The sequence below is a fragment of the Lonchura striata genome, chromosome 27, assembly GCF_050655825.1.
Source record: "Lonchura striata isolate lonStrDom1 chromosome 27, ASM5065582v1, whole genome shotgun sequence".
Taxonomy (NCBI): domain Eukaryota; kingdom Metazoa; phylum Chordata; class Aves; order Passeriformes; family Estrildidae; genus Lonchura; species Lonchura striata.
The window spans coordinates 3,371,823-3,399,762 of NC_140729.1; the positions used below are offsets into that span (position 1 = coordinate 3,371,823).

A 27,940-nucleotide genomic window follows, 5' to 3' on the forward strand; every position below is an offset into this window, starting at 1 on the left:
CTGAGTCGGGATGTGGTTGCTGCTCCCTGCTCTCCGGCCAGTTCTGCTCCAGCAGCTCTTGGCAGGGTGGCATCGATCAAACTCCTTGTTGGGAAGGAGGTACCTGTCTCCTGGGGCAGGAGGAGGTGGGTCGGGTGGGGTTAGCAGAGCAGAGATCAGCGAGACGCAGGTCGGCCAGGAACATTTCATTAAATACTTGTCCCTCCCTCTTGTCCCCGCCCCAGCGGGGATTTGTGGGGAGCAGCCGTGCGGGACGTGGCCACAGCCGAGCTGCTGACCGCAGTCACCCGGCATCACCCTGCGGGTGCCAGCTTGGCGTTTAGGAGACCACGACTGCGTTCCCTTTTCGATCCACTCCTTAATGTTTCCGGTATCGTTGAGTAGAAACAATCTGGCCTCAGGGAAAAGAAATCTGCGGTGGCCTCAATTGCTTTGTGTTTTATGTAAACAGCCTCACCGGCAGAACAACCTTCTCCTTCAGCCTGGAGAGACAACACGCTCTTGTCCGGCTGTTGGCTCCCGCGGGGCTGACACACACCTTCGACTCTTCCTATTTGCGTGACCCTAATTTCAGGATTTCGGACCGCAGTGAACCCGAGCGGGATTGTCTGGGGGGGAACCGGCGTCCCGGCAGCGGCTCTCCGCTGCTCCAGCACACGCTGCTGCGGGTCCAGGCTCAGAAACTCCGAGGAAATGTCTGAACCGGGGACGTTCCTGCGTTAGTCACAGCAGCCCCGGAGCCCCGCGGGGGCGGCGGCAGGGACGGGGCTGTCCTGCGGGGAGGGGACTGCGAGGAGCCCCGGGGACAGCGCGGACCGGGGTGGGCGCCAGGCGGTGACCCCCGGCTGGGAGGGGACATCCCGGGTGCTCGGGAGCGGTGCCGGGGCGCGGGGCCCCGCTCGCAGCCCGTGTCCGCAGCTGCAGCTGGGCGCCGTCCCGGGGCCGTGCCCGGTGCGGTGCCGGTGCGGTGCCCCGGCCCGGCGCGGGGCCGGTGGCGCAGCGCGGGCGGGGGGCGGCGGTCGCTCGGGGGCGGACCCGGGCGGGGCGGGGGCGGTGCCGCCGGGCGGGGCGGCGGCGGTGCCGGGGCCGGTGCCCGGAGCGGGTCTCGGCGGTCGCTGCTGGCTGCGGGGTGTCGGAGGCCACGGGTGCGAAGCTGCGCGGGAGCGGCCGCTCCCACCGGGCCGGAGCCGATGCTGGCGGCCGAGCCCGCCGCTGCCGGAGCCATGTCCCATCCCGAGGCGGAGCGGGCGGACAGCGGCTCCGCGCCGCAGCCGGAGCCGGAGCCGGCTCCGGGGCTCACCGGACGGGCCCCGCACCGTAACCGCAGCCGGCGGTCCTCGGGGCGCGATTCCCGACGTGCTTCCTCCCGCTTCAACCGGCGGAGCTCGGCCGAGCTGGAGCTGCTGGGGTACCCGGCGCCGGACGGGGAGCGCGGGGGGTCGCCGCCGCCGCCGCCGGCCGCTGCCGGGCTCCGGGAACCCGAGGAGACGGAGAGCGAGGAGGTGGAGACGCGGGCGGTCGCCACCTCCCCCGACGGCCGGTTCCTCAAGTTCGACATCGAGATCGGCCGCGGCTCCTTCAAGACCGTCTACAAGGGGCTGGACACGGAGACCACCGTGGAGGTGGCCTGGTGCGAGCTGCAGGTACGGCCCCTGCCAGCGCCTCCGCCCCTGTCTGCCCGCACCCACAGACCCCCGCCCCGGGGCAAGGGGCTGGAGAGAGGCACCTGGACCCTCTTCTGTCCAGTTTCCATGTGCAGCCCTCCCTGGCCCTGACCCTGCTGCTGTGTGGGACCCGCGGGGCGCTTCCCGGGCTGGAGCCTGTACTGGCGAGGGCGGGCACCCTCGAGCCTCCGCTTCTGCCCTGCGCTGTGCCCATCACTGCCCGTGCCTCGGTGCTTCGTGGGTCTGCTGGCCCGCACGCAGACTCCTGCCTGCTTAGTGCCGCCGCTCCTGGCCCTCCTGCCCATCACGTGCTGTTTTCCATTTGCTTTCTTGCTGCCTGCACTATGGAGCATGTGCCCACGTTCTTGATGCCAGTCCCTGCTCTGGCACTTAACAGGTGGATCTGGGGCTGAGCATCCATCCCACTGTCTTTCCGATGCTCAGCAGCTCGCAGCTTTCCCTCCAGGAGGACAGCGAGGGCAGCAGTGCCCTCTCTGCATGCCTGCCTGTGCTTGTGCTGGAGCTGCCTCCAAGGTTTGCTCCGATAGCCCTTGGTGTGCCCTGGGGCAGCGAGCTGGGGCTGGCTGTCAGCTGGGAACAGGGTACAACACGACCTTGGTGCTCTCTGCCTGCTTGACCTTGGCTGAAGTCGTGTACATGGCCACCTGTGAGTGGTTTCTGTGATGTTGCCAGGGGATGGCAGGATACTGGAAGAGCTGGACCTGTGGTTCCAGGTCTCTGAGGAGCATCCCTGTTCTCCTCTCTGCTGCCACACTCCTCCATCTCCTTGGCTGTCCTGCAGCCTGACAGCAGCATGCTGAGAGCAGTGGTGATAGTGTTGCCTCCACAATGCCTTTGCTCACTCAAGTGCTTTTGATGGGCCTGATCTTGTCCATGGAGGTGCACAGGGACATCTGTGCTGTGGAGCTGCCTTTTCTCCTTGGAGCACCCGGGGAGGGGTTTTGGTGAAGTCCAAAGTCTCCCTCAGGCTCCTGAGCCTGGGATGGCTGCTGTGGTGGGAAGGTCCAAGTCCTTGTTGACACAGAAAAACGTGTCTTTCGAGTTTGTTGTCTTGTTCCTAAAAGCTCAGTGCAATTGCAGGTGGCTGCCAGGGCTGGGTCCTTGGAGTGGCTGCAGCCCAGCAGAGCAAGAAGAGATCCTGAGAGACTGGTGGGTGGTTTTTAGAGGGCTGACTATGGCCTCGTAGTGAGGAAGGTGAAGATTTGCCCCTCACCCCCATGGATTCCACAATTGTTCCTGTTGTTGAGAGTTCAGTTCAGAGCCAGCTCAGTTCTCACAAAGCCTCACAGCTCTGTCCAAAGGCCCCTGAGCTCTCTTGAGTCCTACATCCCTTCAGGTGGCAACCACTGACTGGAACAGGCTCTCCTTGGTGAACTCAGGACCTTCCTCCCTGGATGAGTCAGTTGTGCCCAGCACTTCCCATCAGCTGGCTCCGTGTCCCTCCCTGTGGGTCTCAGCCCCATGGCCCAGCCGTGGCCCAGCTCCCCTGCCCTGGGGCTGGCACACAGCTGGCAGGGCTGGCAGCAGGTCTTGTTCCTGCTCCTCCCTGCAGGCAGTGCTGCTGTCTTGGAGGGGCTGCCAAGGGGATGAGCCTGCACCACTCAGGTGGAAGGGAAAAGGGAGCTGGGAAGCAAAATGCTTCCGTGTTCCAGTCCAGCGTTCCTGTCCAGCAGGCACAGGCTGGGCCCGTTGCTGGTCCTGCGAGCCAGCCAGGCAGGAGTGGCAGAACCACTCACTTGTCCCCTGGGGGTGGCTGTGGAGAGGCTGGGGTCAGGCTGAGCTCCTGCCAGGGACCCTCCTGTGAGCATCCCATGGTGCTGGGTGCAGACCTGACCCCTCTGGTCCTGCACCCTCCCACGGGAGTGCAGCCACATCCCTGCTCCCACCCGTGCCTGCCCCTGCCCTCCCCACCCAGTGTTTGGCTGAATTCCACTGACTGCTCTTTATCCACTGTCTCTTGTACCCAAATCTGTGTCCCACAAGGGGCTAAGAGCACAGATGCAGACATTTAGAAGTTTGTTTTTTTTTCTGCAATCGTGCAAAGAATTGGACACTGTGACACAAATACGGGATTTGGAACCACAAATAAAAATGGTTGTGGTTCTGCTATTTTAAAAATAGCTTTGTCGTGTGCACTTCACAGTTCTCCTTCTATTACCTTTCAATTCCAAATGAGTACTTAACCTCAGGCCTGACCTGTTCTGCACCAGAGAACCTGGTTCAGTGCTGTGATGGATCCCAGTCCCCAACCCCAGCTCTCCCTGCTGTCCTTGCCCTGACCTTCCCTCCTCAGAGCTCGGGAGGCAGAGGTTGGTTTTGCCTGTCTTGTGAGACCCCTCGGGGGACCTGCCCATCCCTGTCCCCTGTCCTGAAGGCAGCGTCTGTCTGTCCCTCCCGCCCGTGTGCACAGCCCCACTGTTTGTGCTTTCCAGCTTTAGCCTGGCACTATTTCTGTCCTAGGTGCTGCGGGCGGTGGGGAAAGAGGAAGCAGGGAGGAAACCAGAGGCCCAGAGTGGGGTCGGGCTGTAAATACCTGACTGTGTGATTTTCTTGTGGAACCCCTTGGGGTTCCCCAAGTGGGCAAGAGCATTCTGGGCAGCAGGCACTGCTGTGCCTCCCCTGGCTGGGCAGGTAACCTTAGCCAGCAGCCCCGGGGCTCAGGGCACCTTGTGTGTGTGCTCACATGGCTGGGAGCACACAGGAGTTCCTGCTCGGCGGGGCAGACCCACGGGGAGATCAGCGAGGTGCTGGAACCCACTGCTGCCAGAGAGCTGGCACCTCTGTGGGGGCTCACAGGGGGCTCCCTGTGGCTGTGGGCATGGCTGGAGGGAGTGCTGGGCACTTTCCAGCCCTGGCTCTGTGCCCCACCGTGGTGTGGCTCTGAATGCCCCTCCAGAGTGCAAGTGCCAGTGCAGAGGCAGGGATGGGAGAGCCCTGAGAGTGCTGCAGTGAGCTCTGAGCACGGGCATTGCCAGGCTGGGGACTGCTGCAGAGACAACAGCCGTCCTCAGCCACCCAGCCCCACCCTCCCTTCTCCTGCCTGGCCTCAGCTCCTGCTGCTGGCTGTGCTGGGCTCCTCAGCAGCCAGCTCCTGGCTCACAGGATGGGCTGGACCATTGCCACCCAGCTCCTCATGGTCCCCATGCCACCACCCCCAGCGTCCTCCTCCACCCTGTGCGGGTGCTGTGAGGAGAGGACACGATGTGCCCATGCTGTGTGCCATGTCTGTGCTGGCAGCCCTGTCTGCCCTGCCCCTGCTAGGCCCAGGCTGGGCTTTGATGCCCACACTCAACGGGGAGAGTATCAGCACAGGACTGGGAGCTGCTGCCACTTTGGTTATGTGGAAGGAACGATGCCAAGCAAGCCCACCAGCCCTGGCACAGGTCTGGGGGACAGGCTTGGCTCCCCCAGACCTTACTCCAGGCACTCTGGGAGAGGTGGCCTTGTGTTGGGGCTCTGCCTGGAATTGGGCATGGCACAGTGAGGGCAGTGCTGGCACAACTGCTCCAGTTGGGGTCCAGTCTCGCTGAGCTGGGAGAGCCATGGCCACCTGTGACTCCCCAGTTCACAGCCCGTGTCAGCTTCCCCATGCCCTTGCAGGTTTGTGGGGTGCAGGGAAGCCTCTGGACACCTCTCAGTGGGTAGGAGGGGGCCATGAGACAGCAGGGCAGCCAGTGTGTGCTGCTGGCCCTGCAGGGGTTCGGGTGCTGTTTTCCTCCTTCCCTATGAAAGGTCCCATTCATGCCGCTGCAGCAGGCTCAGGTTCTCATCTGGGCTCAGCCTGTCCCTGAGCATGTATTAAATGTGGGGGGATTATGGAGCAGCTCCAGCCAAGCCATGGGGCCGCCTGTGATGCAATGAAAATGTTACGAAAGCCGACGGGATTGATGGATGGTGGCCACTGGCCAAGAGGCCGAGACAGCTCTGGCAGCACTGGTGGTGGGAGCTCTGTGGCAGCTCCAGTTTCCTTGGCCTCTGAACGTGGGCTGGGCAGGGGTCCCAGCTTGGAGGCCCCAGGCTCTCCAGCAGCTGAGCTCCGCAGGACCCCAGGCTGTGGTGGAGTTCTTGCTGCTCCTGCCCAGGGCTGAGCACTCACATGGGGCTGGACCTGGCTCCTGTAGCTCTGGCCTGTCAGCTCCCCTCTTCCTGCACCCTTCAGCATTCGGGGGCTGTCCCCTCCGCTGGCCCCTGCCCCAGCTGCAGTCAGCACCCTCGGCTTGTGTTTCCACTTTAATTAACTCGAGCAGGAGGAACATGGAAAAACCTGGGCTGGAGCCTCCCCCGCCTGCTTTCCCCAACAAAGGCCTCATTGAGGCTGGCCCAGCACTCGGCTGCACAGAGCCCAGTGCTGCTGGTGCCCCGGTGGGGCAGAAGAGCCGTGGCCATCGACTCTGCACAGGGCAGGATGGCAGCAGCTTCTGCAGAGCCTCCACAGCTGCAGGCTGGATTCCCTGTCCCGAGGCAGCGTGGTGGGCTCCAGCTGGGAGCTGAGTGAGGGGAGCAGGGTTGGGTGGTCCCAGCACAGGGTAATGGGGAACTGCTGGGGTTCCTCGGTGCCTCGTCTGTCGTGCACCCAGCCAGAGTGGTGGGTTGATGGGGGGACCACAGTCCAGGGTGGCCCCAGCCACGTGTGTGCCACTGCGCTGGGGGACAGCAGGTCTGAGCCGAGCTCTGTGCCACAGGAGCCTCCTCTGCCTCTATGTAGGGAGTGGGGATGGGGACCTGTGGGACTTTTGTGGCCAGGGCACCCCCTGTGCTCAGCAGGACCCCACGTGCCCTCCTCACACCCACCCTGGCCCCCACAGACGCGGAAGCTGTCCAAGACGGAGCGGCAGCGCTTCAGCGAGGAGGTGGAGATGCTGAAGGGGCTGCAGCACCCCAACATCGTCCGCTTCTACGACTCCTGGAAGTCAACTATCAAAGGGCAGATCTGCATCGTGCTGGTCACAGAACTCATGACGTCTGGCACCCTGAAAACGTGATTGGGGCGTGCAGGGGAGGGAACGGGGTCCCTGCTCTCTGTTGTGTGGTCATCTGGGTCTGGATGGCAATGGGAGGAGGGTGGGCTGGAGCCAAGGCTGGGCCGCGAGTCTGAGCCCCACAGGTCTGAGCCCTGCTGGTCCCTGGCAGGTACCTGAAGCGCTTTAAGGAGATGAAGCTGAAGGTGCTGCAGCGCTGGAGCCGGCAGATCCTCAAGGGTCTGCATTTCCTGCACACTCGCTCGCCCCCCATCATCCACCGCGACCTCAAGTGTGACAACATCTTCATCACGGGCCCCACGGGCTCCGTCAAGATCGGGGACCTGGGCCTGGCCACGCTCAAGCGAGCCTCCTTTGCCAAGAGTGTGATAGGTGGGGCTGGGCTGGTGGGAGCCGTGGGGGCTGTGGGGGGTGGGCATCCACAGGGTTCTGAGCTGCACTGCTGCCCCCAGGCACCCCCGAGTTCATGGCGCCGGAGATGTACGAGGAGAAGTACGACGAGGCAGTGGACGTCTACGCCTTCGGGATGTGCATGCTGGAGATGGCCACCTCGGAGTACCCCTACTCCGAGTGCCAGAACGCCGCCCAGATCTACCGCAAGGTCACCTCGGTGAGGCCCGGCCCCGGCTGATGCCAAGGGAGGCAGGGCAGGGGCTGGGGGCATGGTCAGCTGGAGCTGTCAGGCCTTGCTGCTGACAAAATGTGTCCCCGTGTGGGTTGTGTGAGCGGCTAAAGATAGTCTGGGCAGTGAGGGGTTGCTCTGCCAGCCCATGGAGCTGTGGGTGGTGGTGGTGGGACCGTGGCTTGGCCAGACCCCCCCATCCCTGGCTCTGCGGCAGCCACTGCCAGCATGTTAATGGGGTGGAACGGGAGCAGTCTGCTGGGTCACCCTGGCCTGGGGCACTGCAGCTGCCCGGACCAGTCACACCCGGTTCCTGCCAGCTCCTGCCTGTTGGGGTGGAAACTCAGAGCCCTGGGGCATCCTGGCCCACACATGGCCTGGCCACAGGAGCCACTGCAGAGCTCGTGGGGCCGGGGCTGGTTGTTCCCTGGGCCCAGGGAGTCCCACGCTGGTGGGTTGGCACAGGAGGTGCTCACTCTCATCACCCCCAGGGCCTGAAGCCCAGCAGCTTCTACAAGGTGAAGGTGCCCGAGCTGAAGGAGATCATCGAAGGCTGCATCCGCATGGACAAGAACGAGAGGTGGGGGCAGAGCGGGGCCTGGGTGGCAGGGTCCCCCCTGGCCCCGAGCCCACGCTGAGCTGTGCCCTCTGCAGGTACACCATCCAGGACCTGCTGGAGCATTCCTTCTTCCAGGAGGACACAGGGGTGCATGTGGAGCTGGCTGAGGAGGATGATGGAGTCAAGTCTGGGCTCAAGCTCTGGCTACGCATGGACGACACAAAGAAGCTGCACGGCAAATACAAGGACAACAACGCCATCGAGTTCCTCTTTGAGCTCTACAAGGATGTGGCAGAGGAGGTGGCCCAGGAGATGGTGGGTACAGAGATTGGGGAGCCCTGGGTGCTGCGGGGTCCCTACAGCCCGAAGTGACGAGCTCCCTCCCGTGCAGGTGGTCCTGGGCTTTGTCTGTGAGGCCGACTACAAGCTGGTGGCCAAGGCTGTGCGGGACCGCGTGGTCGCCATCAAGCGCAAGCGGGAGAAGCTGAAGCGTGCCCAGGGCGCTCCATCAGCCGCAGAGCCCGGGCAGCCGCCGGGCGTCCTGCGGCTCCTGGAGGAGCTCAAGTCCCCGCTGCCACCTGGTGCCCCCACGCCTGCCCTGGCCACCCCTGGCTCTGGGGACTCGGCCTTCAGCAGCACCTTCCCCCTGGAGCCTGAGGAGCCCGAAGCTGACCAGCACCAGCACTTTACCTACCGGCACACCAGCTACTCCTCAGCCACCTGTGAGTGGGCACCAAGGGGGCAACAGCCGGGTGGGCAGCAGGTGGCCTGGGGTGGGAGGCGGGTTGGGGGTCTGTCAGCTTCTCCCAGCCCCACAGGCTTTCCCAGCTGCCCAGCCAGGGAAGGGACTGGCTTCGGTTCATGCCTCACTCCTCCGCAGCCGACTGTGAGACCGATGGGTACCTGAGCTCCTCTGGCTTCCTGGACTCCCCGGACCTGGCCCATCGCAGCTTTGTGGCAGTGGACCCCACCAGCCCACCGCCCACCCGGCCCGTGCGCCGCTTCCCCACGGTGAGCACGGCCCCACGGGGGGGTCGGGGCAGCCGTGGGGCCGTGCTCATCCCGTCCTCTCCCTGCAGAGCATTGCCGTGCAGCTGCCCACCGAGCACCTGCCCCCTGCCAGTGGCTTCTCCTCCTCGGTGGACAGGTGAGCCTGGGGGCAGGGGTCAGGTAGGGAGTGTGGTGTTTGGGAATGGCCACGCTGATGCTCCGGAGCTGGGGCTTCCTGCAGCTACACCTCGGATGTGGCATCGGGCATGAGCGACGGCTGTGAGGGGCTCTCGGCCAGCGAGCAGAGCTCCAAGCTGCCGCCCAAGAGAGCCTCGGGGAAGCTGCTGCGGCGCCGAGCCCGCTCCAGGCTGCGCATCACCAACGTGAGTGCCACAGGGGCCAGGCAGGGCCAGGCAGGGCCAGGCAGGGCCAGGTGGGTTCTCCTGGGCTGAGCCAGCCCTGCCACCCACAGATCTCTGACAAGAACGACCGAGTGGTGGAGTGCCAGCTGCAGACCTACAACAACAAGATGGTGACCTTCAAGTTCGACCTGGATGGGGACAACCCGGAGGAAATTGCAGCCGCCATGGTGAGAGCAGGGGGAGGGTGAAGGTGGGGCCTGCCCGGCAGGGCTGGGTGCTGACCGGCCCCTCCACCCTCAGGTCCACAATGAGTTCATCCTCAAGTCGGAGCGGGAGAGTTTCATCAGCCGCATCCGGGACATCATCCACCGCGTGGAGACCCTGCTCCGCAAGGATGGCCGCAGTGGCACCGAGCTGCCCAAGGGCCCCGAGGCTGACAGTGCTCTGGGCAGCCCCGTGAGTGCCAGCCTGGCCCTGCCAGTGCTGGGGAAGCTGCTGCTGCTGCTGCTGAGCATGGCTTGGGATGCTGCCTGGCCCCAGGGAGTCCGGGGTGGGGGCTGGGGTGCAGGGTCCTCCTGTGGTCACTTGCCTGTGACGAGTCAAGGCGCTCCATAGATGAGAAGAGACTCCAGCTCCTGTCCCCACAGGTGGTGGGGCCAGGGTGGGACCCAGTTGGGGCTTGGCACAGCCTGGCTGGGGCCTCTGCCCCAGTGCTGGGCTCAGCTCACCCTTCTCACAGGTGGACCTGCAGCTGCAGGGGCTCTCGCGCTCCATCTCCTCCTCATCCTCACTCAGTGGTACGTGTGTGCCCCTGTGCAGGCCCTTCCTGTCTCCCCAAGCCCCATGCAGGGCAGGTGATGGCCTCAGAGGGTCTCAAAGGACATGTCCTGCCCTGGCTGAGGCTGGCTATCACCCCTATGCCACAGACCTGAGCTGCACCAGTCCCAGCCTGTCTGTCCAGTCCCCTGTCCTGCCGCTGCTGAGCCGCTCCCCATCAGAGACCAACCTGGCCAGTCCTGTGGAGCCTCTGGCAGCCCCGGTGGCATTGGGGTCCCCCACAGGTACCGGTGCTGGCAGGGTGGGCGTGTTCATTGCCCTGGGGCTGCCTGCTCCCTTCGGGCTCCGGGTGCCTGGCAGGGGCAGGAGGTGGCCCTGGGGCTCCTCCTGACGTTTCTCTCCCTGCAGGCTCAGCACAGACCTGGCCCCTCGTCTCGATGACTCCCTCCTGGCTCACGTCACCAGTGCTGACCCCAACACTGACTCCCCAGGGGACCCCAGGGGGGCCTGTCCCCCCGGCCCTGCCCCAAGCCCTCCTGTCCCCCCAGCCTCTCCCCACATCCCCTGTTCCCTGTGAGCCCAGCAGTCCCCTGAGCCCCCCTGTGACCAGCACACCCTTGTCCCCCAGTGCCCCTCTCTTGTCCCTCGCCAATGTCTTCTCCCTGGCAGTGATGACCGTGGCCCACACTGTCTCCTCCATTGCCAGCTCAGGTGGGCACCTCTACCCACCACTGCTGTCACGGCCGCAGAGTCTCGCCCTGGGTGCCCCACGCTTTGTCTACCCTGAGCCCACCAGCACAGACAAGCCAGTCCCACCTGGCAGTGGGACCCTGGAGTCAGTGGGAGCTGATGTCCCCACTGCCAGGGTGCCCATATCCCCCCTTCCCTTGGCACCAGCCCCAGTGTGCCCCACAGGCAGTGAGGCCATGGGGAGCCCTCTGCAGCTGCTGAGCACATCCACATCTGGGGGTCCAGAGGGCAGCACGGTGAGTGTGGGTGCACAAGGGCTGTCCAGGGCTGCTCCAGGTGCAGCTCAATGTCAGCAGGGCTGGGTGGTTGCTGCAGATGCTGCACTGGGCTGGGATGGAGCCTCATGGCTTGTGGAGGGCTGGGATGCTGGGAGGGCTGAGCGGGTGGCAGATCCCAGGGCACAGAGGGGAGGACAGGAGATGTGGCAGAACCTGGGGGGGGTACTGCTGACGGTGCTCAGGTGCCCACAGGTGCTGCCCAGTGCCCCCAAGCCCAGCCACTCTCTGATCATCTCGGAGGCACCAGCCCCCAGCGTGCCCAAGGCCCAGCTCTCGCCCATCAACGAAGGTGAGGTGGGGCAGGGCCGAGGCTGGGCCGTGTGCCCGTGCCAGGGCACCCAATGCCCCGGCCAGCCCCCAGCAGCTGCCCCTGTCCCCAGCAGAAGCCAAGCCCCAGGTGCTGGGCCGGTTCCAGGTGGTCCCAGCCCAGGACCTGGCTGTGAGCTCCGCGGTGCTGGGCGGCAGTGACGGAGAGCAGCACGGCACGGAGCCAGCAGCCAGCGGCTCCCCGCCTCCCGCGATCCCCGACACGAGCCACAGCTCCAGCAGTGACTCGGACGTGGCACCGGAGGCACCGGAGCGAGGCCCCAGGGCTGAGGAAGCGCCAGCCGAGGGGGACGCGGTGCCCGCTGCGCCGGCGGGGAGCGACCCGGGGGAGGGTCCCGGGGAAGAGAGCACAGAAAACGTGCCGCAGGCCATGCTGAGCCAGGTGTGGCTGAGCTACTCCCGCAGCTTGTCCTACGTGAGCAGCGATGACACCGAGAGCGAGGACGAGGAGATCTGGGAGGAGCTGCAGAACCTGCGCCAGAAGTGAGCCGGGGCTGGGCTGCACCTGGGAGGAGACAGATGTTCCCCACCCACCCGGGTGGGAGCTCGCTGTCCCTTCCCCGCGGCCCCGCTGCCAGCTCCTGCCCTCTCCCCAGGCACCTGGCGGAGGTGCAGCTGCTGCAGAGCGCCCAGAAGAAGGAGATCGAGGAGCTGTACCTGCGGATGGGGAAGCAGCCACCGCTGGGCATCGTCTCGCCGGCTGCCATGCTGTCCGGCCGGCAGCGCCGCCTGTCCAAGGGCAGCTTCAACCCGTCCCGCCGCAACAGCCTGCAGCGCCTGGAGCTGGCGCCGCCCGCAGGTGCCAGCCCCGCTGCCCTTTCCCCGCGGGCTGGGAGGGGGTGCGGGCTGAGCTGCCCAGCCCCGTGCCCTCCTCATGCCGCTGTCCCGCAGGCATCATGCGGCGGAACTCGCTGAGCGGCAGCAGCACGGGCTCGCAGGAGCAGCGCCTCAGCAAGGGCGTCACCTTCGCCGACGACCTCGGGCGCCTGGTAAGGGCAGGGGCGGGTCCCGCGGCGGTCCCGGGGCCTTCCGCCGCTCCCGGTTCACGGCCGCTTCTCTCCCCAGTAGCCGGCTGGCCAAGAATGACTCCGTGAACTACCTCAGCCAAGTGCCTGCTGCCCCGGGGCGGGCAGAGCCGGCCCTGCGGAGCCCCTGCGCTCCCCGCAGCAGGGAAGCCGCGGGCCCGCTGGGCTCCCACGGGTGTCTGCCCGCTGTCCCAGCCCCTCTGCTGCAGGACACGTGCGAGGTGTCTCCGTCCTTCGTGCTGGAAGCAGCTGAGCCCGCCCTGAGCACCCCCGGCCTGTGGCAGCCCTGCCGCCACCCCAGCCCCGCTCCGGACCCGCCCACGCTCCCTGCAGCTCCCTCGGCTGCAGAGCAGGAGCCGGGAGCACTTAGTTACGAACTGGCGTTGGAAAAGTGTTTTCATAAACAAGGATTGAATACAAACCACGGGTCTGCGTGTGTGTCTGTCGGGCAGGATGGCGGCTGCTTGCCTCACTGTGTGAGGATAAAGAGTAAACACAAAACCCCCCCTCATCCGCCCCGAGCTGGGCTCAGCCCAAGAGATCCGTGACAACGGGCGCTGACGCGGTCTCCAGGGAGAGGATTTATTGTGGGCAGCGGTGGGACCAGGCGCCCCCGTCCTTCCTATGGGCACGGCCCGGGGCGGCTCTGCCCGCGGGGTCCCGGCCTGCGGGGAGCCCCGGGGCCTTCTCCGGGCCAAAGCAGAGCCCGGGGCAGGCCCGAGGCCCTCAGGCGCATCTGCCTCGAGGCCCGTCGTGCCTGGCGAGGGCGGCAGCTCAGTCACGGGCCGGGCCGGGCCGGGCCGGGGATCCCGCTCAGCTGGCGGCGCCCTCGGCCCGCGCCCGGGCCCGCGCCCGCGCCGCCTCCGCCTCCTGCTCCAGCTCGTCCAGGAACCGCTCCTGCGACACCGAGTAGAAGGTGTAGCCGTCTGCGGGGGGAGTTAAGGAAAAGCTGCGGGCGCGGCCCCGGAGCCCCCCGGCCCCACCGTTCCCCGGAGGATACAGATGCCAAACGTCACCGCGCCGATGCCGAGCGCCAGCAGCACATTGCGGCTGCGGAGCCGGCGCTGCAGGACGCGCTGGCGCTGGGCGTGCTCCACCTGCGCCATGAGGCGGCGCTGCTCGGGGCTGAGCCCCGGCTCCCGGGCCGGGTCGATTCTCCGCGCGAACGCCGCCTGCCCCGGCTCGCCGGGCGCCGCCATCTTGCCCCGCCGTCTCCGCGCGGCGCCGTGACGCCACATCCGGCGGGGGACGCCGGCCAATCGGAGGGCGCGGGCGGCGCGCGCCGTCGAGCGGTTGGTGCCGGTCGCGGCATCGGCGCCTGTTGATTGGCGGTGCGGGGTCACGTGACGGGCCCCGCGGGCCCCGAGCGCCCGGCCCGGCCCGGCTCGGTTCGGTTCGGTTCGGTTCGGTTCGTCCGGTCCGGTGCCGCCTCCCGCGGCCATCGGGAGCTCTCGGAGCCCTGCCCGGCCTCTCCCCACAGCGCTGCTGAAATCATTGTCGCTACAGCTTCGGCCCTGGCCCGCTCCATGGGGTCTCAGGTGCCCCTGGAGCCCCGGGGCCGAGACTCGGGCCCCGTGTTCAGCGGGGTTGCTCCTGAAATCATCGAGGACACGCTGATCCACTTGGCCACGGAGAACGAGCAGTACCTGAGCGAGCTGCCGGAGCAGGCTGGCTACTTCAAAGAGACACGTATCGTGGGTGAGAGTTGGCCACAGCCGCTCCCGGGGCAGGTGATGGCTGTACCGGGAGCCTGAAATGAGCGACTGCTGTGCTTTTTGCAGAATTTATATTCCTTTTGTCTGAAAAATGGCACTTGGACCAGTCGACGCGGTACCAGGCAGTGGAGTTACTTGAACGGTAACGAGTCCTGAGCAGTCAGCACATTTCCCATTCCTTGGTGGGGTTCTGTTGCCCATGCCCTGTCCCACTCTGTCCCAAAACCACACAAGGCCAATATGCGTGTTGAGGGCTTCGTCTCCTCATTCATTTAATCCGAATTACTACTTCCACCTACACTCTTAAGCATAGGTGGAATTGCCTTTGTTCCTTTTTCTCAGCTGCCAGAACGTTCTCAGAGCAATTGTGGGTTTTGCAGGTTTATGATCAAGCAGGTAGAACAGATGAGGGATGACAGAGGGAGCACTGAAGGTCGTGACCAGGGGCAGAGGAGCAGCTGGAGCTCTGTGAGGGATCAGATCACCAACACCTTTGTCCTGAGACTCGTGTCCTGCGTTCAGCTCGCCAGCAAACTCTCTCTGCACTACAGTGTAAGCCAGTTCAGCCTGTCCTTGCTCTAGCACTGTGGTGAAATCTGCAGTCTATTAATCTCTCTTAAAAATAGATTTCCTTGTTGGAAGGCAGTAGTGATAATGAAATGCCAAGGACACAACATTCCCTTTAAGGTAGGTAAATTGCTCATCCAGTAACAATTTGCTGGGAAGTGTTCCCAGTTCTGAGGGGATAAAAAGCACAGGAACATCTCAGCCTGTGGTTGTCAAAAATCATGTGTCCACAGGGGTTCACACCTGCCTGGGGAAGGTTTATTGAGGTGAAAGCTGTGGGGAAGGTCAGAGCTGGATTTCCTATGCCAGCTCGGCAGGAGGACAGAGGTGACAGAGCACTTTGTCCCACAGAGTGCCTTACTCCTGGAAGACATTTTGTCTCTCTTTTTTTCCTCTTTAGAGAGTGACCAATGACACAGCTTTAACATTTCTGCAATCCTTAAAATACTCCTACACTAAACAGGAATTGCTGGAGTCGGAGCTTGCTGTTTTAAACACTCTGCACTTCCACATCAATGTGTCAACTCCGTTGGCCTACGTGGAATTACTTCTGGAGGTTCTAGGTGAGAGTAGCAGTCAGAGAGAAAGGGAAGTTTTTTAGTAGGGTCACAGAGCTCTTCCTGGTCTGAAGCAAAATGTCTTGTATTAATAGATTTTTGCACATGGAAATGTTCGGATTGTCCAGAGATTCACTTTTTAGATGAGAACTTCGCCCTTTTTAGAATGTGATGAATGTTGTTGGACAGCCAACATGACTCGTTCAGTAAAAGATTAAGAGTTTAAAGCCCCCAAATGTGGTGCCAGGCCACATTTTTTACAATCACTCAGCATTTTCTTGGCCCACATCTGACAGCCTGAATTTCAGAATGAAATTATTTTGAGGCTGAGTGATCCTGTGGCATTCTGAGACAGGGCAGTTGTCTCAGAATTCTCTCTCCCTTATGGTATCTAAGACTCCCAATTCAATTTCGTGACCCCAAACGTGGCACTGATGGTGTGATCTCCTCCAGGATACAATGGCTGCTTGCTTCCTGCCAAACCCTTACACCAGCTGTGCGTGCAGCTGCTGGACTTCTGCTACCTGACCAGAGAGACCATCTATGACACTCTGCTGAAGATCGCCATCGAAAACTCCACCCCAAGCAAACTGCAGATGTAAGACCTGACAATCACTTAAAATACCCCTTTGAAATTAAAACCCTTGATAAAAAGCTAATAAATGGCAGCATAGCTCTCATTTTGCCATTTTGGGGGCATTAAAAAATAACTAGTTTGGCAGGGGGGCATTCACCATTGACTCTAAACATACCAGTTCAAAGCAACATGCTTTTCCACAGCTGCTTCAAGGGCAAGGAGAGTGTTTAATTTGGTTAAAATCCAGCCTTGCACTGTCAGTTTCAGCTGCTGGTGTTGGGCTTTGGTTGGCCTGAATAAGCCAACACGTCCTGGGCACTGGCAACTGCACCAGCAGGAGGTTTTGAACTGTGAGGCAGCGTTTTACACCTGAACACGCTTTTCCTCCTGCAGAGCCAAGTTTTTAACAGTGAAGGAAGATTTCATGCTCTTGGCTGTTGGAGTCATCAGTACAGGTGTGTTCATCCTGAGCCCCGGGCACTGGGAGCAGGTACAGTCACTGCTGAAGGCTCCACAGGAACACAGTGCCAAGGTGGTTTATCTGTTCCAGCACAGCAAGTGGGGTTGCACGAGGGAGGGGACACCTCTGGCTTTTTAGTAGGAGGCTTCTGTCAGAGCTGAGGGCATGGGGCAGTTCTGTGTGGTGGCACTGCTGAGTGTCCTCACCTTCAGTGCTCCACAGCCACAACAAAACCCCACAATGTTTCACTGGCAGGTAGAGCAGCAATCTCGTGGGACAACTCCCTGTGAAACTGCCCATGGAGCAGTTACACTTGTCAGTCTGTAAATTCATAGCATTTAGGTGCTCTATCTTTTTTTTTTTTCCAGGTTGTGGAGCATTTAAACTTCATCACTGGCATTACCCCACAAAGCATCCTGGAGTTCTCCTACGCTGTGGTGAGGCGCATTGTTGGCAGCACCACACCCGAGCAGCACCGTGGCAAGTGTGGGACCAAATCTCCTGAGGACAGAATTCCTCCTCAGAAATAGAACCACCTTGTCCATCCACTCACTGGCCCAGCAGCAGGAACTGCCCCACTGCTGACAACTGTCCCTCCCTCTGTGGCACTGCCCAGGCACCCAGCACAGCTCGGGGCTACCTGAATTCTGGAAGAGCCCATCAGTCTCGTGTTAATCAGCAAAGCTCGTCCTGCCAGGCATCACAGTCATGCCCAGGAAGGAGGCCCAACAGCACCATTGTGTTCAGAAATGCCCTAAAAGCTTTATTGTAAAAGCTGCATCTTTTAAAGTTTTGAATCTTAAGTTCCCTTTAGCCAAAGAGACCTCTCAGAGTAGTTGTGTTTGAAAGGCGCTGCCATGCCTGGTGCTTGGCTGGGGCCAGCTCTCACAAACGGGGCTGCTCTGTCTCCTGCTGCTGCTTTTGTAAAACCCCTGTCTCAGCTGCCTGTGATTGTCCCCTCTGTGACTGTCACCACAGCAGTGCCCAGGCTGGGTGTCCCTGCAAGTGCCAGGAACTGCTGGCTGCAAACACCTGGAGCGTGGAATAATTTCAGTTTTGCCTCAGTACAGCCCTGTGCAGGAACAGGCTGCAGGAGGGATTACACTGCTGTCATGGTAGCAAACCTTGCTAAGTGCAGCAGCACAAAGAAGTGCTGATATGACTTAGTAAATATTTTATTTTAAACTGTAGTCACTCTTTAATGACCAGGCAGAGTTCTGGCAGTTTTCCCACATTATTCACTGTGTTTGTAATGCCCTGCTTTTCCAAGCTGGCATTAGCTGTAACAGAGCAGCATCAAACTGATGGGTGTTCTGAAGTTTGAAAATTATTTACATGCGTGGCCATAAATCCCAAAAATAACAGTTTAGAATCCGTTTAATAGCTGGGTTTTATTCTGTTCAACTCAATGATACAACTTTGCATATTGCTTTTCTATAAACTACTTGTAATGATGGCATTTAAAATAAAGTGTCTTGTGGATTTTTGGTATTGTAAACATTTTGTACTGGTTAATATTAAGAGACATCTTAATTTGCCTTTCTCCAACACAATGCAGACACTCCACAGCCAGGCCAAGTTCTGATCACAGTTACTTGTTATAGAATTGGGATGAGACCCAGGCAAGGCCCCATTTCAGGTTAGTTAACATGAATTTCAGTGCTTTTGTCCACTGCTCTTCAGAGTTAAATTGTGTTTTAATTGAGTAGGAGCCACCACTGCCACCTGTGTCTTCGATCTTTCCTTTCTCCACGTCCATCCTGTATCACAAAAGCTTTAATTAGTGTAATCCTATTGCAAATTTAATCTCAGTATGACACCAAGCACTAAATTTTAATTCTGACAGTAACATTATCCTGATTTTAAAGGGACTTGAGCAAGCCCCAGGGCTCCACCCAACGGGCTGGCTTTAAGTTTCATTGTAACTAGCAAACACACATCAATAAGAATTCTGTATGATTTCTGAAAAATCTGAAAACAGCAAGCAGTGCTAGGGAGAGCATACAGGGCTGAATTTGACAGTTTTGTGGCAACACTTACCTGTAAGGCAAACAAAACCGAGTTTCACCTTTTTCCACTTCCTCTTTAAACTGCTGCACACAGTCCAGGAATGCCACCATGGCGTGATCAAACTTATTGTCCCAGAAGAACCTCAAGCCTCCAGAGCAGTACAGGGGAAGCTCCTGGGAAAGAGATTTGTATCAGGCACTCCAAGCACTTGTTTTTGATATGGTCACTGCAGCTTTTTAGCCTCACATGAGGCTTAAATTTGTCATGGGAAGCTGAGAAATGGCTTGTGGCACAGGGCAAGTGTGGCTGGTATTGTGCAAGTGCCTACCATGTGCAGGCACGTGTTCCTGACTTCCACCAATCCCAAATCAGGCCATCTACCTGCAAATCACTCCAAAACATGCCTCTGCCTCTGGCCAGGTGTGCCATTCAACAGTTCTCTCACTTTTAACACTGCTGGCTGGCAGCACCAGTGGCTTCGTGCAGGATGTGAGATGTTACACGTTGGAGGAGTGGGGGCAGCCACCTTTCCTGGACTCCACAACCACAGAGTTTTGCTTCCTGTAGATTTTGTTTCCTGCATCCCCAGCGTGCCCAGGGCTCTGACACTCAAGGTCAATGTCCCATGATTTGTCTGGGATCTCTTACCTTGGATTTGTCCGTGAGAGACTCCAAATAAGAGTGGTTGCCATAGGGAACAAGGCGGTATCTGGAAAAAAGACAGAATTCACAGGCACCCGAGTCTGCCTGTCTTCCTCTGGGTCATAAATGATCTGTGTGAGGTGTTGCAGGTACCTCTGAAACTTCAGGCCCATTTTGTTGGCCAGGGCATGCAGCAGCAGCACAGTCTGCCCCCAGGCAGCGTTGATCTCGTTCCATTCCACAGGAACGCTGGGGAGGCGGCCAAGCCTGAAGTTATTTATTGTGCCAAACTGCCCACTGTGCCTGTGATAAGAATTATAAATAAGTGTGCTAGGCTGGGAAAAGCTCCTGGCCTGATAACCAAAGAGAGGCTGTGTCCCAACAGCACAGGGGACACGGTGCCAGCCAAGCACATGGAGAGTTTGGGGCTATTCTTAACAAGTGTCTGTACATACCAAACATTTATTCTCTTTCTGTCATAAAAACACAACAGAAACCCTGACCCAGCCTCTCTTAGCTGCCTGCTCTGTGAACCCCAATGCCAGTGTCACTGCTGGCTGGCACAGGGGTCCCCAAAGTGTTACTGGGGCTGCTGAGGGAGCCATTGCCCACAGCCTGGCATACTTGACTCAGCTGCCACCCCTGAGAGGTGGCATTCATTGCTTTGCTGGGAGATAACTGCGAGCTGGCTTGCACCTTTCCTGTCAAATGCAGTGACTTAAACAGCTTCACACTGCAGATTTCAAGAAAATAGATATAATATTCCAGTGTCTACATTACCAGATATGGAAGGTTGCATTGAACACGTTGGTTTTCTTTAATTTATCCAACTGCATCTGGGCATAGCGCATTTGGTTGTCCACACTTTTCAGCTCATCATCCAGCTCCAGCTGCTGCCTCTTGAACTCACAGTATTCCTTCTGATACCTTTGAGCAGAAACAAGACAAGAAGTGCTGAGTGCTGGCTTCTACCTCAGAGTGACAGCTCTGCAAGCCAGTTTGGTTTTGCCACCTTTTCTTCTGCACAGAGCAGAAGAATACACCGAAATACACTGGTATTTGGGCACATTGACAGGTTTCTCATGTTACCATCTACGTGTTTCTCATTTATCTACTCCTCCAAGCCCTGCCACAGCTGCAGGTGCAGCTCACTCACTGAGCCTCCTCCTGCTCCAGCCTCTCAGCCTCTGCCCTGACTCTCTCGAAGTCCTCAGCCACAATCTTGCGGTTCTTCTCAACATCCTCCAGCTCCTGAATCAGCTGCTCTTCCTCCAGTGCCAGTTCCTTCAGTTCTGTCTGCAGCTTCTCTTTATCATCCTCATTCATCTGTTCCAGTATCTCCAGACATCTCCTAGAGGAGAACAACAGGATTAGCAGAACAAGTGCCGCACTGCCAGTCCCCAGTTCTGTGGCAGCCCCTGCAGCTCTTGTCAACCCCGAGCTCTCCACAGATTGTGCCTCGAGCTACAGCAGCTCTGCCGTGGGTCACTGTGATCACTCACTTGTAGTTCTGGCACTCGTTCTCCGTGATGTTGAGCTGTGTGTCCAGCTGGTCCAGCAGAGTGTCCGTGCACTCCTCACACAGCGGGTGATCCACATCTGTCTGCCCAGACATGATGTCAAAGAGGTCACCAGTGACCTGCAGGAAGGGCTCACATTAGCACAAGTGAACCCACAGGCAGCTGCCTGCTGGTGCTCAGCAGCTTCACCTAGCAGGAATCTTCTTTGCAGGCCAAATACTGATTGAAATAATTTATCTCTGCTCAACTACTCACCAACCAAGCCCCTGGCAGGCAAATGCCGTGGGAAACTTTGCAGTTTAGTTTTGCAGAGCATCAGGAAAAGCTAATGCTCTGTCCCCAAGGACCCGAGTTTGCCAGCTCATGACCCACTTGCCTTCAGTCTCCGGCTGAGGTTCTCCATGGTGCCACCATCCGAGGCCTCTCCGATCAGCGTGAAGCTGTTGGCACTTTCTGTTGACATCATTCTTGGAGAGAACGTTACTGACATGAGTGCCAAGTGCCGAGGGGGGCAGCCTGAGCACCAGACCACAACCTGGGGCTGGCTCAGGGAAAAGGGAGGGCAGGAGGCTGGGGTAACCCGCGTTTTAGGGGCTCTGTCAGGTCTGGGCTGGCCCACAGTGCCCCGAGGACTCTGCAGTTCTGTGTTCGCACTGCCAAGGAGCCCGAGGGTCCTGGGGATCTGCAGGGAGAACTCTAGGGGCTCAGAGGAGCTATCCAGTGTGACCCTTCCCCATGGGGGGACATTTCTGAGGCGCTGACACAGCGCAGCTCAAGCTGCCCGGAGGGGGAGGCCAGGCCTCCAGCCGGGCCGGGCATGCGGCAGCGGCTGTACCTGGCGGGCGGGATGAACCTCCGGGACACGCCATCCTGCCGGTGCTCCACGAAGGCTTCCTGGCGGCAAGGAAACAACATCGTTACCGGCAGGCCCGGGGGAGCCGCCCCCGCGCCTCGCCGCGCCCGGCCCGGCCGTACCTCGGTCAGGGCGCTCTCCTCTTCGTGCGGCTCGCCGGGCCTGGCGGGGGCGGCGCTCACCAGCGGGGCTGTGCGAGAGAAGGCGTCAGCCGGGCCCGGGCCTAGGCCCGTGCCCCCGCCCGGCCCCGGCCCCCCACCCCGGCGGTACCGGTGAGCTCCTGGATGGTGAGGCGGTCGAGCACCTTGAAGGAGGTGTCGAGCTTGAGCGGCTGGCAGCAGCGCTGGCACACGAAGCTGACGTGCGCGGTGCCGCCGCCCGCCCGCGCTGCCTCCATCGCGCCGCGCGCGCGCGCCCCGCCATCGCCGCGCGCCGGACGTGACGCGCGCGCGGGGCGCGGTCCCGGCGGGGCGCGCGGGGCCGCCCGCGCCGCGTCCCCGCCCCGGGCGGCGCTCGGCGGCCCGGACCCGGCGGCGCGCGTGCGCGCGCGTCACGCGGGCGGCGGGCGCGCGCGGCATTGGCGGGCGCGCGGCGTGAGGTCATTTCCGGTGCGGGCCCCGGGGAAGCGGAGCGGCCCCGAGACCGGACCCGCCATGGCCTCGCTGCTCAAGGTGGACCCGGAGGTGAAGCTCAAGGTGCGCCCGCCCCGCCGCTCGCCCCGCCCCGCGCGGCCTCGCCCGGCCCCGCTCCGGCCCCGCTCGGCGGCCGCCTCCGCCCCGCCGGCCCGCGCCGGGCTCTGCGGGCGCCGGGCCGGGGCGGGGCGGGCTTGGGGCCGCCCCGCGGTGCCTCCCGGCCGTTCCGCCCCGGCCGCCGAGCGCGGCCCGCCCGCCCCGACGAGCCCCCGGTGTCTCCACCCCCGCCCGGCCCCGCGGCGCCGGGGGGGCGGGGATGCGGCCGGCGCTGGCCGCGGCCGCCCCCGAGCCCAGCCCGGCACAGCGGGGCCGCCGGCCCGGGCCGCCCCGCGGATCGGCCCTCCCGGCGGGGGCCGCGCCGTTTCCAGCTCCCCGCGGCGCCCGGAGCCGCTCCGGGCCGCTCCCGCCCGGTGTTGGCGGCTCCTCCCGGTCCCCCGGGACAGCGGGAGCTGTGCGGGAGGGTGGTGCGGGACTCAGCGCTGTGCGAGAGCGACCCTGACCTGTCCCCGTTCCATTCTGCAGGTTGACTCCTTCAGGGAGAGGATCACGAGTGAGGTGAGTGCCACGGGTCGAGCAGCAGAGAGGTTTTTTGGCCTTATCTTTCTGGCACACTCGATTGTGTGTTGAGCCTGCCCTGGAAGCTTCACAACACCCAGCAACACCCAAGTGATGCCCCATCAGTCACCCACTGCAGTGAGATTCCTGAGCCTCGTGGCTTTCTCCTCCCCTGGGCTTTGTTTGGGGTTGGCAGCAGGAAGAACTTGTGTTCTCTCTGCTTCCTGCTTGTGCACAGATGATTTCCCCGGTGTGCTTGCCTGCTGGTGGGAGCCACGTGGCCTTCTTCCACATCACTGTTTGTTCTTTCTTTCTTAGGCTGAGGACCTCGTAGCAAACTTTTTCCCAAAGAAGCTGTTAGAACTGGATGGATTCCTTAAGGTAGGGTGTGCCCTGTGCTCTGTATCCTTTTACACTTTCAGCTGCATTTGAAAGTGTTGTGGCAGGTCTGTTCAGGGCTGCTTTCTGTGCATTTCACTTTGGTGCAGAGACACAAGGCAGCAGCTAGTGGCTCAGCTGCACTGCAGTGCTGTTGCCTCTGGAGGGGTACTGCCTTCTGCAGTTTGCTTTGTGTCATCTCTCCCGTTTATCTTTCTCCACAGTGGGCTGTCCCTGGCAGTGCTGGGCTCTCACAGGGACACCATGGCCTGGCATTCCCGGGTGGGGTGTCCACAGCCTATTGCCAGACCTTTTATCTTCATTCAGCCTAATTTTGGACGAGATGGAGTCTTGAATCTTTTGTCTTATTGTGTTTAGTGTGGCAGAATTTGTTAGTTCATGATCGAGTAACAAACCTGCTTTACTTTGCAGGAGCCCATCCTGAATATTCATGATCTTACTCAGATCCATTCGGACATGAACCTCCCAGTGCCTGACCCAATTCTTCTCACCAACAGCCATGATGGACTGGATGGGGTAAGGTTACTCTCTTGGCTGTGATCCCAGCTTCTGTTCAAACTGCATGGTTTGTTCTGTGCTGGGCTAGGATATTCTTATTTAATAACAGGCCTTGGCCCAGAGGCTTTTAGAGATTGATCTCTCAAGCCTGGGAAGTCTGCTGGAGGTAACACTGGTCTGCAGCTCTTCCTGGGATTTAAGGAAGAGTGCTTAGAAACCAGGAACATGTCAGGGCTCTAAGTTTTCCTTTTTTTTCCTTTGCAACGCTTCTACAGCTTACAACTAGTTTGTGAGTAAAACATTTTGTATATTTTAGCCAAATATGAAAAAGAGGAAGCTGGAAGACCATGAAGAGACCTTTCAGGGTAAGAATCCCCGAGTCCTTTGTATTGCTGCCTGCCCCCTGAACTGCTGCACTGAGCCTTGGAGATGCAAGTTGTGCAAGCCCCACTTGCCCTGCCCTGCCAGCAGCTGCTGCTCACACAGGCCAGAGCCTGACCTACGGATGTTTTGATGTGAAGGAGTCAGGTTCCAGCTCTTAGAAGCATAATTAGTACTTCTCTGATAGACATAAGTAGTACTTGGCTGGATCTTGGCCTGCTGACAGAGGCAGCTGATCTCCTGGTGGCTCTGTGCAGTTCCTCTCTTTGCCTGGAAGAAGATTCCAGGCTTTGCATTAAGCTGAGACAGAAACTCCTCGTACGGGTGCACCAGGAAAACCCTCTGTGCTCAGCATCCTCGAGCTCTTCAGTCTCGTCCTGCTCTGTGTTTTCTCTTTTCCTTCCCTTGTGGTCACTGCTTATCCCGTGTCCCTTTCCCCTTCCCTACAGGTGGCCATAGCCTGGCTCAGTCCCTTTGTGGCCTTGGTGGGAGATGAGTGAGGCTCAGGTGGCCCCTCAGTCCGACCCTGGTGCAGCTGCTCCTGCGAGTCCCTGACGCTGGGGGTTTGTCTCTGCCACAGGTACCAAAGTGTTTGTGATGCCCAATGGGATGCTGAAGAGCAACCAGCAGCTGGTGGACATCATTGAGAAAGTGAAACCAGAGATCAGGCTGCTCATTGAGAAGTGCAATACGGTGGGTGTGAGCTGGGAGTAAGGGGAGGCAGCGGGGTGGTTTTACTCCTGGAGAGGTGGAGCTGTGGAAGGAGCAGGTCCCTCTGTGCTGTAGATGAGGAAAGGCAGGACTTTGTCCTGTCTGATGGGCTGGGAGGCAGGTGAAGCCCTTGGGGAACTCCATTGTTCACCTGAAGGAGAAGGATGTCTGTTATCAGGCCTCAAGGCGTTGCTTTGCCCTTTTGCCCAGGCACAGACACCTGCCAGGGTGAGGAGAGCTTTCCATGGGAAGCTGGGCCTGTGCTGGCTTGCATGCACTTCCCATATGGCATCCCAGCCATGTGGGAAGTGATCTTGGAAGTGTTACAGGTGCATAAGGGACCTGCAGCAGTTGATCATGAGCTCTGTTGCAAAGGCGGGGTCCTGGGAGCTTTTGCTGGCATTCCTGAGAGAGGTCTTTGTGCAGATGTTGGCATTGGTCAGTGCTGTGATCTCTCCACTGCAGGTCAAAATGTGGGTGCAGCTTCTCATTCCCAGGATAGAGGATGGGAACAACTTTGGTGTTTCTATTCAGGTAAGGCACTGCTCTGTGCTCCAGGGACATGGATCTCTGCAGCTGCAGTCGTGGGGTTGGCTAGATTTTAAAACTCAAACCTGAACTTGATGTGGTGCTGCTGAGACAGTGCTTCCCGAGCCCTGAAGGCCAGCTGCAGCCTAACAGCTTCCTTGTCTCCCCTGCAGGAAGAAACAGTTGCTGAGCTTCGGACTGTGGAGAGCGAGGCAGCATCTTACCTGGACCAGATTTCTAGGTAGGCATGCAAGAGCAGACTTCTTTTTTGGGATCAGCTTGGAAGAAGAATCTGTTAGGGAAGAGTCACCCAGCTGTTGTTACAGGGCAGCTTGGAACTGAAAATAATCGTGGTGCTGTTTATCTGAGCTTTAATCTCTCTCTTTCCCTGCCAGATACTATATCACAAGAGCAAAGCTGGTTTCCAAAATAGCCAAGTACCCTCATGTGGTAAGTCAGCAGGGACATGGAGATTTCCATGTTGATGCTGCTGCTGCTTCTTGGGACTCTTTGAGCTGCGTTGTCACTGTCCCTTCTGAGCTGAGGGTCCTGGGGGAAGAGGGGGGATGAGACAGGGACTGGGGCTCTGTGGAGGGCAGGGTGGGAGCTGGGCTGAGCCGTGTGTGCTCCGGCAGGAGGACTATCGCCGCACCGTGACCGAGATCGACGAGAAGGAGTACATTAGCCTGCGCCTCATCATTTCAGAGCTGAGAAATCAATATGTGAGTGAAAGCACACAGCTCACACTGTGCTCCTGCTGCTGCTCCTCTCCCCTTTCCCCCTGAGCATGGCCACTCCTGGAGGAGGACTGCCTGCTTCCCACTTTGGCTCCAGTGAAGTGCTCCCCACCATCTCCTAGAGGGGCAGATGGTTTCAGCAGTTTTCACAGGCCCTAGTGCTAAATATTTGTGCCCCCTCTGTGGGAATTTGATCCTAAGCTCTTCATACAGTACAAGCCAGCCCTAGGGTTTCTGAATCAATGTTTTTGGTATTTTATGTACTGGCTTTTGTAAGGGGTGGCTGAAGGAAGCCCATACCTTAACCATGTGTGTGGTTGCACACACGGATTGAGGGTGGTGGGAGTGGTGCTGCTGTGGTAACCAGTGCTTATGGTGAAAGCTGGATGACAGGCTTCCTGTCTGAGTCCTGTTCTTCCTTCTTGCAGGTCACTTTGCATGACATGATCCTTAAAAACATTGAGAAGATCAAGAGGCCTCGGAGCAGCAATGCTGAGACCCTCTATTAAGTGTCAACGTTTGAACTTGAGAACTGTTCAGTCAACTAAAGACCGTCATTGCCTTGGTTTGTTACGTGACTATCGAGATGGGAAACTGGCTGGAAATAGTATTGCATTCTTAGTTAAACTTTAAAGAAATTCTTGCCTAGTTTTGTGATTGGTTTTGTTCAGGTCTCAGGAGCTCTCCCTCTTCCTCTAGTCACTGGCAGTAGAGGCCATGCTGCACTGGACACCCCAGAGGCTGCTGCAGCTAGGCAGGGACATTCCTTCATGCCTTGCTTCCTACCTGAGTGGGAACAACACTATAGACCAAGCCCTTGTCCTGTCCCATCTCTTGTCTGGTGGCTGCACTGGGGTTTCTGGGACAGGGCAAACAGCCCAGCACAAGGGCAGCCTGGCAGTGCCACAGCAGGGAAGCTCTGTCCCCACTGCTGGCTGTGGCCAGGTCCCTCTGCCACCAGCTCTGCACTGACCAGGGACCCTGCCCCTTGGCAGCTGTGCTCTGGTGCCACTGAGCCATCTGCACTCCCTTTTCTGGCTCTCTCCTAGCTCAGCAGAGCCTGCCCCACAGGTCTCTGCCTCACCAGTTCTGTCTGGATCAGTGCAGAGCATGAGGCAAATGCTTGGAACTAGAGCTGGTGCTGCCCTGGCTGTTAGGAGCTCAAGTGGCTTCTGCCATTTGACTAGAGCCACTTTCTTGGCTAAATCCAATGTTCTTTCACATCCCAGTTGCCCCTTCAGCATGGGTTGCTTTGCCTGGGCTGAGGGAAGGGAGGGGCTGGAGATCTGATGCTAAAGTCCTAAAATATCTCTGCATGTGATCACACTGAGTTCCCCTGTCCCTGGCAGTGCTCCCTGGTGCCTGGGCAGAGCAGGCTGGCTGCCACAGCTGGTGCTTGATGGTGAGGGTGGCTGATACCCACCTGGTACCTTGCAGACCTTGCAGTCTTTCCCCTGCAAAGGGCACACTCCTGTGCCTCGTGACTCCTCGAAGCTGCCAGAACATTTCGTGGTCCATTACAAACCCCTTTGGAAATGACTGGTTGTATTGCGTCAGTTTTTGTGTGTGGCAAGTGGGCCCATAACGCTGCAGGCTTCAAATTTTTCTTATTTATAGTATTTCTACTTAAGTCCCCTAATCAGGGAACATTAAATCATTTGTTTCAGGAACCTCGCTGTTTCCCAGGTCTCGCTGTTACACCTGTATATTCTTATTGTGCAGTAGCCTTAAGAGTTGTGTTAATCTCATTGTAACAACAGTGACAAATGGAATGAACTTTCTTCCCTTATTTTTTTATTTTACTTTGTTTTTAGTTGTTTTTTTTTTCTCTGCTTCCACATCTAAGAGCCATGTTGTCTCTTGCTGGTTTCCCAGGGATTTGCCCAGAGTGTGGCGGGCTGCTGGCCCTTGCTATAGACTCTTTTGTTGTTGTTTGTAGTAAGTCAACTCTTAGTCTTCCCGCTAATAAATATTCAGTAACAAACCAACTGCGTTGAGCTGCTGTCTGGGAGCAGCACTTCCCCTTGTGTTTCTTTGTATTGATTCCTTTTAATTTGTTCAGCTTTCTTTGCGAGATGAACGTATGTAAACTTTTACCATGTCAAGAAATTAAAATAAGGTACTTGGAATTCTTTCAAGGCAGCCCCCTGTGTGTGATGCTGGGCTCTCAGGCCATGCAGTTTT

The 27,940-nt window shown here is 59.3% G+C and overlaps 5 protein-coding genes across 13 annotated transcripts; 3 read left to right on the top strand and 2 right to left on the bottom strand.

Annotated features, from left to right (window-relative positions):
• The first annotated feature begins 1,175 nt into the window (after nt 1–1,175).
• WNK4 (WNK lysine deficient protein kinase 4) lies at nt 1,176–12,775 on the top strand. 6 transcript variants are annotated; one of them, XM_085561952.1, is made up of 20 exons: nt 1,176–1,643; nt 6,491–6,663; nt 6,816–7,036; nt 7,117–7,274; nt 7,778–7,866; nt 7,941–8,160; nt 8,237–8,567; nt 8,726–8,856; nt 8,925–8,992; nt 9,077–9,218; nt 9,308–9,424; nt 9,498–9,653; nt 9,937–9,994; nt 10,124–10,258; nt 10,383–10,960; nt 11,195–11,291; nt 11,386–11,812; nt 11,926–12,128; nt 12,221–12,318; nt 12,395–12,775. In XM_085561952.1, exons 1-20 carry the CDS (start codon nt 1,191–1,193, stop codon nt 12,395–12,397), a joined length of 3,858 nt encoding a protein of 1,285 aa, XP_085418078.1. In that variant the 5' UTR covers nt 1,176–1,190; the 3' UTR covers nt 12,398–12,775. The 6 variants fall into 6 exon arrangements, with proteins under 6 accessions (XP_085418078.1, XP_085418077.1, XP_085418075.1 ...); XM_085561951.1 differs by having other exon boundaries at nt 12,398–12,775; XM_085561949.1 differs by having other exon boundaries at nt 10,383–11,291.
• Nucleotides 12,776–12,912: 137 nt separating this feature from the next.
• On the bottom strand, nt 12,913–13,607 carry COA3 (cytochrome c oxidase assembly factor 3). The gene is made up of 2 exons (XM_021532856.4): nt 13,355–13,607; nt 12,913–13,280 (listed from the first exon to the last, which is right to left on the bottom strand). The coding sequence occupies exons 1-2, from the start codon at nt 13,590–13,592 to the stop codon at nt 13,168–13,170; spliced, it is 351 nt and encodes a 116-aa protein (XP_021388531.1). The 5' UTR covers nt 13,593–13,607; the 3' UTR covers nt 12,913–13,167.
• Nucleotides 13,608–13,676: 69 nt separating this feature from the next.
• On the top strand, nt 13,677–17,712 carry CNTD1 (cyclin N-terminal domain containing 1). Of its 3 annotated transcripts, none has more exons than XM_021532848.4 (7): nt 13,677–14,052; nt 14,136–14,211; nt 14,450–14,621; nt 15,037–15,199; nt 15,647–15,791; nt 16,164–16,260; nt 16,599–17,712. In XM_021532848.4, exons 1-7 carry the CDS (start codon nt 13,881–13,883, stop codon nt 16,758–16,760), a joined length of 987 nt encoding a protein of 328 aa, XP_021388523.3. In that variant the 5' UTR covers nt 13,677–13,880; the 3' UTR covers nt 16,761–17,712. The 3 variants fall into 3 exon arrangements, with proteins under 3 accessions (XP_021388523.3, XP_021388520.3, XP_021388521.3); XM_021532845.4 differs by having other exon boundaries at nt 16,164–16,225; XM_021532846.4 differs by having other exon boundaries at nt 15,100–15,199.
• On the bottom strand, nt 17,603–21,673 carry BECN1 (beclin 1). Of its 2 annotated transcripts, XM_021532838.3 has the most exons (11): nt 21,526–21,673; nt 21,378–21,445; nt 21,238–21,296; nt 20,779–20,869; nt 20,385–20,521; nt 20,039–20,233; nt 19,663–19,809; nt 19,036–19,185; nt 18,889–18,949; nt 18,271–18,413; nt 17,603–17,990 (listed from the first exon to the last, which is right to left on the bottom strand). In XM_021532838.3, exons 1-11 carry the CDS (start codon nt 21,650–21,652, stop codon nt 17,822–17,824), a joined length of 1,347 nt encoding a protein of 448 aa, XP_021388513.1. In that variant the 5' UTR covers nt 21,653–21,673; the 3' UTR covers nt 17,603–17,821. The 2 variants fall into 2 exon arrangements, with proteins under 2 accessions (XP_021388513.1, XP_085418079.1); XM_085561953.1 differs by having other exon boundaries at nt 21,238–21,445.
• A 201-nt stretch (nt 21,674–21,874) lies between these two features.
• On the top strand, nt 21,875–27,745 carry PSME3 (proteasome activator subunit 3). Its single transcript, XM_021532849.4, has 11 exons — nt 21,875–21,950; nt 22,470–22,502; nt 22,821–22,883; nt 23,313–23,417; nt 23,716–23,764; nt 24,361–24,473; nt 24,957–25,025; nt 25,193–25,260; nt 25,415–25,469; nt 25,655–25,741; nt 26,185–27,745. Exons 1-11 carry the CDS (start codon nt 21,909–21,911, stop codon nt 26,263–26,265), a joined length of 765 nt encoding a protein of 254 aa, XP_021388524.1. The 5' UTR covers nt 21,875–21,908; the 3' UTR covers nt 26,266–27,745.
• Nucleotides 27,746–27,940: the final 195 nt, after the last annotated feature.